General features: G+C 43.3%; 2 protein-coding genes across 3 annotated transcripts in view; both read right to left on the bottom strand.

Moving 5' to 3' along the window:
• Positions 1-65: 65 nt before the first annotated feature.
• On the bottom strand, positions 66-2,238 carry LOC306941898 (kelch-like protein 3; the record flags this gene model as incomplete). The annotated part of the gene is made up of 5 exons (XM_079527538.1): positions 2,195-2,238; positions 1,512-1,646; positions 978-1,167; positions 559-702; positions 66-338 (listed from the first exon to the last, which is right to left on the bottom strand). Exons 3-5 carry the CDS (start codon positions 1,035-1,037, stop codon positions 66-68), a joined length of 477 nt encoding a protein of 158 aa, XP_079383664.1. The 5' UTR covers positions 1,038-1,167; positions 1,512-1,646; positions 2,195-2,238.
• Positions 2,239-9,486: 7,248 nt separating this feature from the next.
• The window catches only part of prkd3 (protein kinase D3), a 110,668-nt gene continuing 103,515 nt past the window's right edge, over positions 9,487-16,639 (bottom strand). For both annotated transcript variants that reach the window (XM_079528238.1, XM_079528239.1), the window contains exons 16-19: positions 14,796-14,894; positions 14,103-14,370; positions 12,690-12,775; positions 9,487-10,397 (exon numbers count right to left, since the gene is read on the bottom strand). In XM_079528238.1, the coding sequence (XP_079384364.1) occupies positions 10,224-10,397; positions 12,690-12,775; positions 14,103-14,370; positions 14,796-14,894 (627 nt within the window). In that variant the 3' untranslated portion in view covers positions 9,487-10,223. The remainder of the gene's footprint in view (positions 10,398-12,689; positions 12,776-14,102; positions 14,371-14,795; positions 14,895-16,639) is intronic.

Raw genomic sequence — 16,639 nt, 5'->3', positions numbered from 1 at the left:
CTTAGCCACTCCTCCCACAGTCACAATAAAATAAAAAAAAACAGGCGAGAAGTGAGCCAGTAGTTTTAAGCAGATCGAACTCTTAAAATCTCTTTACATGTGTGTACATTGGAGGAATTGGTCAAAAACGATTCTTTCCACCAGTTGCAGCAATGCATGCATGTGTGAAGAAGGGTACCTGTGGTCCTGCGTGGGCATGCTGTCTTACAGAAGGGCTGGTCTTTGGCCTCAGAGATGAACCTCTGGCAGCCCTGGTATTCTTTCACCACATCCAGAGACTCAATCACAGTGTGGCGGTAGGAGGGGCTTATGAGAGGCAGACGGATTTGCTCTAGCACCTTAAAGAACACAGAACGGATACAACATTATATAAAAAGCATGCATAGTACCAGCAAGTACCATATGCCACGCATGTATTGGACAGCAGGTGCTGTTCCAGCAAAAACAAAAAGGTCCATATGAAGTTCCTTACAATTTATTGATGTTTCGGCCCGCTGGCCCTCATCAGAATGAACAAATGTTGCGTCTAACAAGGTGACAATAAAACAAAAGACTGACCTTCTCAAAGTTCTGCCTGCGGGTAGGACACTTGTCTAACCACAGCATGGCAGCTTCAAACACCATGTCCTCCTTGGGCACGTTGAGATGGTCACTGGCAAGAATGACTGTCAGGTCTTCCACAGAGAGAGACAGGAACTCTTCCTGTTAGTAGATTAGCTGACGGATTAAATAAAACCGTGTTCCCTTACTTCATACTGAAGTAACCTTTTCTCCTCTTAAGTCTCACTGTTGGTAGATGGTTTGTTTATTGAAACGGACAATATGACTATAGCTTATTAATATATTAAATTAATCCATTCATTGAGCAATGATCTTATGAAGACAGGTTGAGTAACAGAAATAAAACGTAAGTTATTGGAGCAAAAGCCTACAAACAAACAACTTGGGAAATAATGTATGATCCCTCAATCACTGACCTGCTGGTATATGTCACTGAAGTGTTCCAGAATATAATCCATGCTGTGTTCTGCCAACATTTCACAGCATTGGGCCTCAGCAAGGCAGTTAATCCCTACAGTTACTTATATCCATGTAACGATCCATGTAGACACAGCATGCCTCTCGAATAGCCCTGAAATCCAACAGGTTTGATGCTACTAGTAGGGCCTAGACCAAACAAAAGGTTAAGCATTTAGAAACGTCTTTAATCACCAATGTTGTGTACGAGCTACGAGCTTGTAGGTCTGCTATTTTTGAAAAATTGTGAAAATGTGTCGCAAATTTCAAATACCGGTATATATTCTTTCAGAGTGAACATTTTTAACTCAAATCTTTGCTTCTGGGGGGTCCCTGGAACAACATATTTTGAGATGACGGCCAAATACACATATTTTTGGGGGTCCTTGAAAATGAACGACTGACTGACTGACTGACACAGAAACATGGGTATTTCAGAAATGACAAACATGTAGACATTATGAATAAGATTTATAATGATAATAATAATTTACCTGCGCATTTGCAGCGGAGATAGACACCTCTGAAGTATAGGCATAGTTCACCAACATTCCAAACACCTGAGGTTCCACAGCACTGATGGTCACCCTTTCCTGTGTGGACTCCAGCATGCCAGACGTAAACATTGCCTGTACGGGTTTGAAAAGGTGAATGGTTGGCTCGGGGTGTTCATGGGTTAGGCTTTTATTTACAATGAGCAGGCTGGATATAGCGATTCACGTGAAAGCCAAGGCAGAATTGAAAAATGGCATTCCCTTAATCCATCCAAAAGGGAACCCCTTTTGGTGTTTTAAAGCATTATGTTATACTTTAGCTATTGAAAAATAGCAGATCTACAAGCTCATAGCGCGGCACCGAGTGCCGCGCTACGAGCTTGTAGATCTGCTATTTTTGAAAAATTGTGAAAATGCGGCGCAAATTTCAAATATATATTCTTTCAGAGTGAACATTTTTAACTCAAATCTTTGCTTCTGGGGGGGTCCCTGGAACAACATATTTTGAGATGACGGCCAAATACACATATTTTTGGGGGTCCTTGACATGAAAATGAACAAATGAACAACAACTGACTGACTGACACAGAAACATGGGTTTTTCAGAAAAAATGAAAGAATTTGTAGAATCGTCCTCAGGTCGAAATGGGTTAACAACAGTATCAATACATGTGTGTAATTACCTCAAAGTAAGGGCTGAAGGAGGCCAGCACATAGCGATGGCAGGGGAACTCCTGCCCCCCCGCAGCACAGAACCACACAGGGCCCTGTTGAGACGCAGCCTGTTTAGGCCCTCCAACACCTTGTTGGGATGGGTGCGCTCCACATGCACCAAAGTGCCCGGTGAGGATATCGATACACTGGTGCCACCCCCCTGAAGTGCAACAACAGTATCCAGAGGGAGATTTAAAATCAGAGTCAGACAAATAAATATATGAATCTGTGAATAACGTGGCTGATCTGGGTAATGTGGCTTGAAAACTCTCCATTTGCCTTTCTGAAACATCATATTTACAGTTTAATGTGTTCATATTGGATTTCCAGCATGTTGACCTGGCTAGGTACCTGAAGAGTCTCATCAATCCCCCTTCTCAATCTTCCCCTTACCTACCAATAAGCACCAATCTGCCCCAAACCTCAGTATAGTGCTGCACGATTCTTGCTCAAATTGTCGGCTTTTAGACGTCTAAAAATGGGGTAAAATAGTCTAAAAATGAAAGTTTTTTAGCAGTCTTAGGCTTAGATTAGAAACAACGTCGTTTCAACGTCTATATTTAGACGGTCTACATTTAGACCTTGATTAGCCTGGCTAAGCCTAGACTGCTAAAAAAACTTTCATTTTTAGACATTTATTTTTTGCCATTTAGATAGAGTCTATTGAGATCATTCTCTCTTTTTTTTCATGGAAATATTTATCTTTAGTCTCTAGTTGCTGAACATTACTACATTCAAAATGTGGTACCTGGATCCAACTACGGTGGCTTTAAAGTTAAACAGACAACATCAAAGTGCTTGACTTAAACCTCTGTTAAAGACTCTCTCTTGTCGAAAAAACATAGAGTAACTAAAATAAATTGACCAGCTGCACGATTCTGGCTCAAATGTATTAATGAGATCGCATAGGTGTCTGAATCTAGATTGCAATCTTTTTTCGATTCATTTTGCAGCACTACTCAGTAGGCTATGTCCCATGTCCTTCCAATCTAGCGCAAACCTTTACCAAAACCCCAAGTCTCCTCCTAAAATGTAGGCAAAGGGGGTGATCACACTGAAATGCTTCAGGGCAGGTGCAGATGCTTCATAAAAACACCTTGAAAACTAAGCAGACAGACAAAAATAATACAGTGTATTCTAGTATACAGACAAACAGGCATCCAGTATTCTGTCCTCCTGTGCTTGGTGTATCAACACAGCAGCTTGAACACAACAATGCACTCCACCAAGTGCACCAACAGCTGTTGGTGCGCACACACACACACACACACACACACACACACACACACACACTCTCACATGGTAAGTGAACAGAGGCCATGATGTTCTCAGCTACGGCTGAAGTGAGGTTTGTGGTGGAGTGGGTCACGTGTTGTCTGCAGAGAGAATACACATTATACTTTTACATCTGGTAGTGGTTACACGGTTTTCATCAGCTTTTTTTAAATCACATTTTGATAACAGTCTTTAATTCAGTTTAGGCTGAGCATAGTGAAATGAGGTTGTATTGTGGTCAGATGTGTTGTGTCGCGAAAACAGCCGATCGACACCTGGGAGATGAACACTGTCGGTAGATCAAAGGAGATCTACCGACAATGGACCCTGCTGGACCCGCCTGCGTCCTGGGGTCGGCTGCTTCAAATCACCAATGAAGAAGACGAGTGCAAGGAGCATGAGCAGACTGCCGACCTCATCATCACCACTTGTCAACCTGTGTAGTGCTGCACGATTCTTGCTCAAATGTGAATCTCGATTTTCCTCCATAAGAATTGGGATCACGATTCTCATTTTTTTCCATGAAAATATTTAGTACTCAAATCAATTGGACAGCCAACTAGTGCTGCACTATTCTTCACAAAATGAGATTGTATAGGTGTCTGAATCTATTCACCCTGTATAGACCACCTTCAGAGGCCGGCCTCTCTTTGATGTAGGACTGAACGACACTATGCTGGAATTCTGTATAGTGGATATCTGATGAAGATTCACGAAAGTAGCAGCAGTGTGACACTGATGTATAAACAGGGCTTAAGTGGTTAATAATACTCTCGGATGGCTGATCAAATTATGTCATTATTTATATATTAATTCATTCAAATACATTGTGTGTGTGTGTGTATGTTCAATAATAAATATTTAATAAGACTATAGTTTATAGTCATTGATTGATTGGACACTTAACATGTTAGAACTGTTAGATAAAAGTACAGAGGTGCAGGCCAGGGGGGGGGGGGGGGGGTGCAGTCCTGTTAAAAGGAAGACAGAGGGACTTTCTTCCATTAATGTACTCATGTGCATGTATCAGTGAATGTAGCTCTGGTCCATAGCCTAGCCCTGAAACATGCACGAGCGTCATGTGAACCATGGCTAGTCCATAGCCTTGCTCTTGCTGCCATTGCGACAGCATTAGAGCTATAGAGGGTATGCACATGACATCATCGTACCTGGAAGTTTGCGGGAACGCCCACTGAGGGGCAAAAAACTACTTTCTGGCCTTGACAGCCCATTCATCCAAACAGAAAAGTCCTGTCTGATTGCATTAAACAATGTTAAACTCACCAACATTGCAGCTGTACGAAAAACTTGAATTATCTGCAAAGTTTTTGTTTCATAAAAATCCACCATAGAAACGTTATGAGCTACTTTCTGTCAAGAAATGCCCTGCATTTGATTATTTTTCTTAAGTGTCAGAGTTTGGAAGTGCTTGTTTTCATTTTGCTGCCTCCTGCATTGTGACATTTAGAAACAGGTGGTACGTAGGACGGTTGAGTGATTTCCAACGCTTCCAAACTCCAACACTCAGTCTAGATGAGGGGGGCGTGTCCTGATGGGAAAATCATGCATGTGCATACTCTCTATGAACCAGCTACAGTGAATGTACAGTATGGTAGTACCAGTTTCTAACTTTATACTTTATACAAACTGCAGTGAAATTAGCCCGTCAACAAATGCTCCTAAAATAAACAATATTTGCTTTCAGAGTCAGACGTTTCAACAAATAAACCAACAAACCTTTTTTATTTTCTTCAGTTTCTCGAGTAAATGTGTGGTAAATTTACATAGTAGTGTAACCACAGCTGTGTCCCCCTGGCAACAGCACACTACATAAGCAGTTCCGGACAGAAACGATTGAGACTCTGTTACTCCTCCTTTAGATTATGACACCTTTTTTATTATTATTTTTAGCTTTGCATGTTAAACGTGAGTGAGTGAGTGAGTGAGTTGTGTTAAACATTAAAGTTGAATACCCATTACTTAAAATTAATCCATAATCCAAAAAGAGCCCTACAGGCAGCACTCCAACATGTGATCACTAAAATCCTATCTAAATAAAATAATAGTCTACCGTTGCCTGCAGTCGACCACTAGATGGCAGTTGATGAGCATTGATAGCTTAGACTCTGCTATCAATGCTCATCAACTGATTCTAAGCCTTAGAGTATATATTAATTGATAGCCCTAGGAGACAAGGCCATAGAAAGCAACCACTAGACATTATTAAGGGACCAAGCCAAAAGGGCCTATCCCACAGCTGACAGCTCACAGGGAGTGTGTGTGTGTGTGTGTGTGTGTGGGGGGGGGGGGGGGGGGGGGTTAATGTTCCGTGCACCGCCACCTTAAAATCCTGGTAAGAGGTTACCTAGACCATCTGTTCTCTCCCCTCCAGGTAGGATTGCATTCCAGCTCACTGATGTGCTTATCAATCAAAACAGCTGTATATCTGTGTGTCTATCTGATACATGTATAGAGCCTTGGCTTGATAAAGTATATGTATTCATTTAAGTGCATGTAATGATGTTAGTTTACACTTGGCACAAATTAAACTTGTATAGGGGTCAAACAAACGAGTTTCAGCAGGGGCAACGGATACAAAGATACAGGGGAATTCAGGAGGTCATCATGATAAGAAGTAGAGTTTTTATTCCAATGTCATGTACTGAAATATACAAAAAACACTGACACCTGCCAATCCAGCGGCAACACAGACAGGAAAGACACACGATGATGGAAAGAACTACGACTCCCATAAAAAAACCCATTCCATTAGAGTCACGTGTCACGTAAATAAGAACAAAACAAAACAATATCACACAAAACACCTTGTACTTTTAACTTCACTCTGTGTCTGTCAGGTAAAAAAGTCCAGGGCAATGAGAGTTGCATTTCTCAATTTCATTTTTACCACTTAACAAAAGGACCTGTTCATGTTCATGTAAAGTTATTCCAATTATTACCAGTAAGACGTCCAATTATTACAACTGCAATTATTGTGGAACGTCTTTCTTTCAAGAAAGAAAAGAAAAACTCTAGCTTTAGGTTGTCAACCGACTCTGGCTGACTAAGAAATCCAATCTGGTGATGGGTTGCAACAGTTAATCAAATGTATTCATTTAATCGATTTTTGGGAAAAAACACGATTATATTGTCTCCGAAATGAGCAGAAATACTATATCTATGAGTTTACAACGCATCCCAATGCGATGCGTTGTGAGCTTGTAGATCGGCAGTATAATGCAGTATAAAAGTATAAAATAGGGATTTACAATTGTTCCGGGTTGAATCAGAAAATCAATAGAATAATTTATTGCTGAGAAAATAATCGATCGTTGCATCTCTAGTTTCAACACTGGATAATTGTTAACTAAAGGATATGAATATGAGAATACAGAGGTTACCCACTCAGTTTTGTACCATCTAAAAAAACTGAATCAAATTATGCTTGTGAAATCACCATGAAACCTTTTCCGACAGAGTCAAAATCATTGCACTGGATCGTTAACACCTGTTGACCAGTGGTGGAAAGTAACTAAGTAGATTTACTAAGTAGAAGTACTGTACTTAAAGATGGAGTGCCGTGATCCTACAGAAAGTGTTAAAATTATGTTTTTATGTGGCCACACACACACACCAGTTCATTAAGTATGACTGGTTTGCCTGGTGGGTGGGCCTTTTGAGAAACCAAAAATACACAGGGAAGACATATTTCAAATATTCTAACCACACCTGGGGGTCCATTAGAGAAATGTTAACTCCATAGACACATACAAAACAGAAAAAGTACAGAAATCACAGCACCCATCTTTAACCCATTCAGGCCTGACGTCGAAATTAAAAAAAAAAAAAGTTTTCTAAATCATGACAATTTTCGGAAAGATTTGAGGCACATTTTAACGATTTTTCAAAAATAGCAGACCTACAAGTTCATAGCGCGCCACTCGGTGGCGCGCTATGAGCTTGTAGATCTGCTATTTTTCAATAGCTAAATTATGATATAATGTTTAAAACACCAAAAGGGTTAAGTAAAATTTTGAGGTATTTGTACAATTTCCAATACACTCCACTACATTTCAGGTCATTTCTTTTTACTTTTATTCTACTACGTTTATTTGAACACTTTAGTTAGTAGTTACTGTGTTGATTTGTATTATTATTACAAAACATACATTAACCACTTCAGCCATACATTTTGGCCATTTGAAAATAGCCAATCTACAAGTTCACAATGTGTCGCACCGCAACGTATTGTGAGCTTGTAGATCGGCTATTTTCAAAATACTTGAAATGGGACATTCTGCATATAGTGAGTACTTTCTACATTTTGATGCCAGTACTTTTGTACTTTTACTCAAGTAAAATTTGAATTCCGGACGTTTTCCTTTAACGTAGTACTTCCACATTGCAGTATTGATACTTTTACTTAAGTAAAACATTTGAGTACTTTTTCCACCACTGCTGTTGACCAAGACACTGACATTCACTGTGCATGCTAATGGCTTCAAAGGAAAATGCACAGCTACGATTTGTTCTAAAAACAAAACAAACAAAAAGCGACTGCACCTCAGGAGATCGTTGCTGTCGGGCATGGAACCTCTTATCTCCATATTTTAACTTTCTGTGGGTTTTTTGTGTTTTTTCTTTTTTTCCCCCGTAAAGTAAAGCCCTACTTAATCATACTACAGCGTCACACAAAAGCAGCAAAAGTAGCAGATCCACAAGCTCGTGTCGCTTCGCGTTTCGAGCTTGTAGATCTGCTACTTTGGCTACTTTTTTTATTTGAATCCTGAAAAGTAACAGTTTTGGACATGTGAGGTTTCCACCCCGACAGAGACGAGATATTACTCGGAAACAGTCTCCGACACGACATGGATGGGATTCCAGAATTGGGAGTGTTTGAAAAGTCACATTCATCAAAAACAAAAGAATACTGCTGTGAAAGTAGCACATAAAAGGCTAAAAACACAAACATGATGCTCAAGTGTTCTGTCCAGGAACACTGCTCTCGCTGTGTGCAGTTTGCGGTTAAAAGAACGTTCTCTAACTGTAGTACAAACTGTTCATTATGTGGTCCAATCCAGACAACTCACAATAATAAAACCTCTTAAAGCTTAGCTGAACATGAATTGACTGGTTTGTGTCGGCCTGGCCTCCTATTCTATTCTATTCTATCTTCCGATAGTCATTTGGTCACTTTCTCGAGGGTTAGCAGCGAATACTCCTTCTGTTTCATCCCGTCTTCAAACTGCTATATTCAATGGTAGCATAGTGCAAAGATCTACCATAATTAGTATAAAACATGTAAAACAGACATTAAAAAAAAAATGATAGTTCCAGTTCCAAGTCATCAAAGGACAAATTTCACAAACAATCTTGAAATTGTTAAGAATCCATGCACTCTTAAACCACTTAAACCCTCTACTATACCTAGTAAGCTAACACTTGACTGGTGGTCCATGGGGAGGGGGGGGAGTTCCAGGCAGCAATTCAGCAATTCACAATTTCTTTGTCTGTTTGGCTATTCAAAAGTAAGAGATATACAAGCGCTATACGAGCTTGTACATCTGATATATTTAAAAAAAAAATATATATATATATATATATTTTAAATAAAACAGCAAAAACATTTTGAAATTTTTTATTTGTGACCTGAGAGCTCCGACCGGCTATATTTCCGCCCAATGTCCCGCCCCGCCCCCCAGCATAGCGATGCTGCTAGGGTTCAAGTGGTTAAATAACAATGGATGTCTTAATGCAGGGGTTCTCAACCCGTGGGTCGCGACCCCTCGGGGGGGGTCTCCAAATTATTTTAGGGGGTCCCCAAATTATTTTTCTTTTTTTTTTCACGATTTTTCAAAAGTAGCAGACCTACAAGCTCGTAGCGCGCCACTCGGTGGCGCGCTACGAGCTTGTAGATCTGCTATTTTTCAATAGCTAAATTATAACAATGCTTAAAACACCAAAAGGGGTTCCCGCCCAAAATGGTTTAAGGTTATTGTAGCAGTCAATTTCGGGAGTCGGGAGGGGGTCCCGAGACATTGCCAAAGCATTTCCGGGGGTCCCCGGCCAAAAACGTTGAGAACCCCTGTCTTAATGTACTGTTGATCCCTTTACTCCTGGGGTGAGCTCTCTCTCTCTCTCTCTCTCTCTCTCTCTCTCAGGTGATGACCAGAGGACTATTATGACTCGTAATAATTACCCAAAAAACGACATGTACTTAACAGCTAAACAAGCAAGTTCATTTCAAAGTACTGTATGTTTGGCTTGACTTGGTATGGAAGTTCTTTCATGTAAGGAGCCACACTCTGAGTTCCACGTTAATGTCTTCATCTGGTGCAGAAGACGATCAAAGAATTTGTCCTTTTTTTCCTCCCAAGAGTTTTTAGTGTGGAACACTCCACCATGTCGCCCAGCCGCCATTCTTCCTTCCTCCTCTGTGGTCGGCGGAGCGTCCGTCGAGCTGCCAAATCTTCCGTCCTTCTTGCCTTTGCCAGGCGTCGTTTTACAGACGGATTCTCAGTTTTCAACTGGCATCTTTCTCTCGCTCTCTCTCTCCGTTTCTACCACGGCACAGAGTTTCGCAGGGAAATCAATCGACGGCTCGCAAAGGTACATGTTAACCTGTACAAAGATTTCTCCTGTTAACGTTTGTGTTGAGCCCCCTCGATACGCGGAGGGGGGCGGGGGGGAGTGTAGTGAGTGACGTCCTCCTCCCTGACGCCACTAGGGGTCCTCGTCCATGTCGTCCAGGTTGGGGGCCATGATGAAGTGTTTGGGGTAGGGCAGGCTGTGCTCGTCGGCGTACTCCTCCCAGCGCGCGTCGTCGCTCTCGTGCGTGATGTAGCGCTCCCCGCGCCGCGTCTCGAACTCCCTGAGGTCCAGCCACGTCTGGTAGTCCTGAGGAACCATGAGGAGAGAGAGAGAGACAAGTTGGAATTGATATACCTGAGGCCGACTGTACAAATCATTAGTTACGGAACGTTTTTTTTTTTTTTTAGGAAACTTGGACACTTAGGACAGTCTCATTAGGAAGGATAGGATACATTCAAGTAAGGTTTGTCCTTGAATTGACAAAATACCAAGGAAACATCAAGTGGTTCCTCGAATGATATCCCATAAGGCGAGGCCATTCGATCTGGTAAAATTATTAATTTTAACTCACTCAGCCTATAAACGTCCAAATAAAATAAAATGACTGAAAATCAGATGCACTGTGCTGCGTTAAGTCTACTATTCCTGAATCTCCAAATGTCATATACCGTAGAGTCTGGAACTACACTTCCCGAAAGCAGAGAGGAACCTGTCATGTGTCATTAATATTCACAAAATGATTTTACATTCCTGCTAAACAGCAAGCTATTATGCTTCTATTATTTTTGATTTATATTAGGACAAATCTGCGCGACTGTAAAGACGAAACAGAAGCAGGGAGGAGGAGGCGTCACATCCACTTTATCCTCTGATCATTTTCAGAGCTTCCGTCGCTCCAGACCGTAATGACGGAAGCATTTGAAAATTGTGGGAGGCAACAGTCTGGCACATGAGACTATACCTAAAGAGTCAAGTTTCTAACTAGGGACAGTAGGGACCAAGGTGATAGATAGGATGACACAGAGTCACAGAGAACATGTTTCTAACTAGGGACAGTAGGGGCCAAGGTGATAGATAGGATGACACAGAGTCACAGAGAACATGTTTCTAACTAGGGACAGTAGGGACCAAGGTGATAGATAGGATGACACAGAGTCACAGAGAACATGTTTCTAACTAGGGACAGTAGGGACCAAGGTGATAGATAGGATGACACAGAGTCACAGAGAACATGTTTCTAACTAGGGACAGTAGGGGCCAAGGTGATAGATAGGATGACACAGAGTCACAGAGAACATGTTTCTAACTAGGGACAGTAGGGACCAAGGTGATAGATAGGATGACACAGAGTCACAGAGAACATGTTTCTAACTAGGGACAGTAGGGACCAAGGTGATAGATAGGATGACACAGAGTCACAGAGAACATGTTTCTAACTAGGGACAGTAGGGACCAAGGTGATAGATAGGATGACACAGAGTCACAGAGAACATGTTTCTAACTAGGGACAGTAGGGACCAAGGTGATAGATAGGATGACACAGAGTCACAGAGAACATGTTTCTAACTAGGGACAGTAGGGACCAAGGTGATAGATAGGATGACACAGAGTCACAGAGAACATGTTTCTAACTAGGGACAGTAGGGACCAAGGTGATAGATAGGATGACACAGAGTCACAGAGAACATGTTTCTAACTAGGGACAGTAGGGACCAAGGTGATAGATAGGATGACACAGAGTCACAGAGAACATGTTTCTAACTAGGGACAGTAGGGACCAAGGTGATAGATAGGATGACACAGAGTCACAGAGAACATGTTTCTAACTAGGGACAGTAGGGACCAAGGTGATAGATAGGATGACACAGAGTCACAGAGAACATGTTTCTAACTAGGGACAGTAGGGACCAAGGTGATAGATAGGATGACACAGAGTCACAGAGAACATGTTTCTAACTAGGGACAGTAGGGACCAAGGTGATAGATAGGATGACACAGAGTCACAGAGAACATGTTTCTAACTAGGGACAGTAGGGACCAAGGTGATAGATAGGATGACACAGAGTCACAGAGAACATGTTTCTAACTAGGGACAGTAGGGACCAAGGTGATAGATAGGATGACACAGAGTCACAGAGAACATGTTTCTAACTAGGGACAGTAGGGACCAAGGTGATAGATCAGGGGTTCTCAACGTTTTTGGCCGGGGACCCCCGGAAATGCTTTGGCAATGTCTCGGGACCCCCGCCCCGCCCCCTCCCGACCCCCAATATAAATTGACTGCTACAATAACCTTAAACCATTTTGGGCAGGAACCCCTTTTGGTGTTTTAAGCATTGTTATAATTTAGCTATTGAAAAATAGCAGATCTACAAGCTCATAGCGCGCCACCGAGTGGCGCGCTACGAGCTTGTAGGTCTGCTATTTTTGAAAAATCGTGAAAATAAAATGTTAAAAAAAATCTTTTTTTTAAAAAATAATTTGGGGACCCCCTAAAATAATTTGGCGACCCCCCGAGGGGTCGCGACCCACGGGTTGAGAACCCCTGTGATAGATAGGATGACACAGAGTCACAGAGAACATGTTTCCACACTGCACCTGTAACCAAGGGTGACTGAGGGATTTGTCCACACTGTATCGCTTCCTCATCTTTACTTGGAGAAGATTGTTGATCAGATCTGTGGCTGTGGATGGAGGGGGAAAGAAGAAATATGTGAGAAAACCAAATGGCATTACAGTCACAACATTCAATAATAATAATACAAAAGAAAACATATGTTCTGTATAGAAATCACCAGCATAGCAATACCCCAATTCACAATGGGCCTCATGCGCCAATAAGTTCCTAACTTTTCCTCTTACATTTCTTCCTAATATTTTCAATAATCATGAATGTATTTCATTATTTATCTCACAATAGTCAATTTGGGGGGGGGTGGGGGGGGGTGATGGTGGGTGCATGGGGTGGGGGTTATGTGGTGGGTATGGTGCGTTGGGTTGGGTTGTGAACTCTAAACCAGTGGTTCTCAAACATTTTCATGTCAAGGACCCCCAAATTGACATGCATTCTGCAGACCCCCATATGAAAATATTTTCTGCTAGGGAAATGTTTTGAAGATTTATCAAAATGTTTCGAAAATAGCCGATCTACATGCTCAAAATGGAAAATGGGCAGTAATGGGACGCGTTTGTGAGCTTGTAGATTGGCTATTTTCAAAGTATAAAATGGGATTAAAGTGGTAAATGTTCCATATTTTGCTGTGGACTGCCTGGAACTTCCTCAAGGACCCCTTGAGGTCCTCAGACCAAACTTTGAGCATCATGCAGATGGCGCTGTTTTTCCTTTATGCATTCAGAAGGCACCCTAAGAGTGCTCCACAGTGTGCGTAGATTCTGTTCTTACCTACGAACAAATCACAGCTAAGAAAAGATTGAGGGATCCCAAAACCTTCTTAAAAACTTCCTAAGTGGGTCTAAGAACAAATTTCCTCTTAAGAACGGTTGGCGCATGAGGCCCAGTGACTGGATATTACTTATCGTCTCTGTCAGATATCCCAGTGGTTCCCAAACATTTTCATGTCAAGGAAGGACCCCCAAATTGACACTAATTAGCCCGCGGACCCCCATTTGAAGAGATATGCCAGGAACTCCCGTAAGAGAAGGCTTTGCCAGCGGGAGGGTGAAACTCACGGGGGATTATTTATCTGAACTAACAACATGAAAGAAAGGTCAGGTGTGCGTGCGTGCGTGCGTGCGTGCGTGCGTGCGTGCGTGCGTGCGTGCGTGCGTGCGTGCGTGCGTGCGTGCGGGGGATGTGTGAGTGTTGGTCTGATGCTTTAGCTGCAGGCTTAAGTCAAAGAAGCACTTCACTTCTTTATCCATAGTATTAGTTTTATCACAGGCGTCGGAGAGCAACAATCAGATGAAAGGGGTTTCCAACGCTTGCACATCGCCCTGGGAACGCTCCCATCCCTTGCCTGTGCAGACGAGGCGTGGGACGCTGCGACCTACCCTCTGCGGAGATGTCCTTCCAGGGCGTGGGAGGGTACATGAAGGCGGCGTTCTGGATCTGGTCGTTGATGTCCTCGTCCTCGTTGAAGGGGAACGTGCCGCTCAGGCTGACGTACACGATGACGCCCACCGACCACATGTCCAGCGAGCGGTTGTAGCCCTTGCTCCGCAGCACCTCGGGCGCCAGGTAGGCCGGCGTGCCGACCACCGAGCGCCGGAACGACTTCTCGCCGATGATGCGGGCGAAGCCGAAGTCGCACAGCTTTACCTGAACCAGGAGAAGGGAGGAGGATGACACACGGTTTGATGCTGTTCGGGGCAGAAAGTAACCGAGCTCTCATCTCCAACTTTTTGTGTTTTTTCCCCCCCAAACACGCCTGATTGGATCCCATTAAGTTACCCGAGGACCTGATTCTAAAAATATCTTCCAAATCCTAACAGTTTTCTGAAAAACTTATGTTTCTATGTCAGTGGGTTCTCCAACTATTTCATGTGAAGTACCCCCAGAATGATGTATTTGGCCGCAGACCCCCCCCCCCCCCCCTCCCATCTCAAAATATGTCGTTCCTGGGACCCCCAGAAGCAAAGGAATATATATTCAAAGATTTGCACACATTTTCAAGATTTGTCATAAATAGCAGATCTACAAGCTTGTAGAGCAGCACTTGGTGCCGCGCTGAGCTCGTAGCTTACCTGAGGGAAGGGTTCTGCAGATGCCAGTAGTACATTCTCAGGCTTAAGGTCACAGTGTACAATGTTTTTGAAGTGCAGATGTCTTAATGCCACCAGGATCTGTCGACAAACAGAAGGTCAGGCCCAGGTTAGCAAAGCATTTGAGATCTTAAAAGGTCTAAAGACATTTCACACATCGGTGGCGTAACGAACAAATAAACCATATGAAACTAAGTGGCGAGTAATTTGGATCAAAACTATTCGCTGGCTCAGGACGTTAAGAGGTATAGCGGCTCCTTGTGGGAACTGGAAAGTTCCCAGTTCCATCCCAGGCTCCCCCAGACTTAGTGTATGAGTGTCCTTGAGCAAGACGCTGTACCCCTAATTGCTCCCGAATCGATGAGCAGCCGTGGAGGATTATGGGATTTCAGAGTTTAAGGGAGCCACGTTTTCCCCTCTAACCGATGTTACAACTAATTCTGGTGTTTTGTAAAAAAGAAAAGAAAAAAAAAGGGGGTTCTGACTGTTGTGATTCTCTGTGACTCATTGATTTTACAGTAAGACAAAACAATTACTTTGTACAAATAAGAAATGTTTGAGCATTCAGGTCCTTGGCCTGCTTTCAGCGGTGCACAAGAAATTTGAGGCTGATCGGCATAGTAGTATGCCAGATTAGCTGCGGATAGACGCACGCACACACTCACACACACACACACACACGCGCACACACACACACACACACACACACACACACACACACAGAAAGGGTGAATGCGTGATTGAACGTTGGATTGTATATTTGCAACGCGCGGTCTAAACAACCTCACGTTTGTATAATGTGCGCTGTGTATTCCACGACGTGGCTGAGATGGAAGCTCGCCGTTGCATAAGCACAGTAAATGCCCTTAAATACTTCCAGGCCGGTCCGGTGCCGTACCCAAAATGGACACATGATCTCATCCCCATCAAGCCATATAACCGTGTTCCCCAGGCCTGGCATAGTGCTAGCGCTCCGTGGCTCCGGACCCAAAACCGCAGAGCGGCCTGGCTCGCTCTTCCTCGAGCCCGGGATTTGACAGAGAGAGGTTCCTCTGGCCACATCACAACCAGGCCTGCTGCTGCTGCTGCTGCTGCTAATGGGTGCCGTTGTTAATGGCCCAGCTCCTGTTTGGCCCTCGTCGCGACCCTCTGAGGCAACGCTGCCCCCCTCTCTAATCAGGCCCCTTAAAGCCACCGGGGCGGCGGCCGCCGCCTGAGGCCGGAGGGCTGTGATCCACACACATAGGGAGGAGGCCATGATGCCATCCAGACTCATACGAACCATAAACAAATTCAAACCCCAATCAGCTCCACCGCGAGAATAAACAGCCCTGGGGATGTACTGCACCGTACCGCCTGGTGCACGCCACGGGAACGAGATGAGAGGGAACCAGCTGAAACCGAGCAGTGGAAGGAAACCCAGAGACAAGACTAGTGATAGTTCCATTTATACCCGGTATATATCAGGTTGTACCATATCGTTTTTTTGTGCATAAGTATGCCGAAATGGGACGTTCTTTTTTTTGTGTGTTTCAAAATACAGTAGATGCTTATGCAGGTTTTTGATAATGATGTTAATTTTTATTAACTAGAGCGGTGCCCGTGGGGCACTGGCCTTCTTTGAACGATGCAAGTTGGAAATGCATGCCCCACGCAGTTGTTATGTCTGTGTACCTCTTATGCCCATATATGGAGTTCTTTGTCAGGCATGCCCAAATATGGAGTCTATGCAGATGTCAGAACATCATTGTGATGTCAGAACAGGCCAGCTCCATATATGGTGATCTAGGGGTGATCAGGTGTGATCAATTTACTAATTTGGGCCC

This window comes from Electrona antarctica (assembly GCF_951216825.1).
Source record: "Electrona antarctica genome assembly, chromosome: 18".
NCBI classification, from domain to species: Eukaryota; Metazoa; Chordata; class Actinopteri; order Myctophiformes; family Myctophidae; genus Electrona; species Electrona antarctica.
The sequence above is the reverse complement of the archived record's forward strand: the minus strand, read 5'-3'. Positions and strand labels throughout refer to the sequence as shown.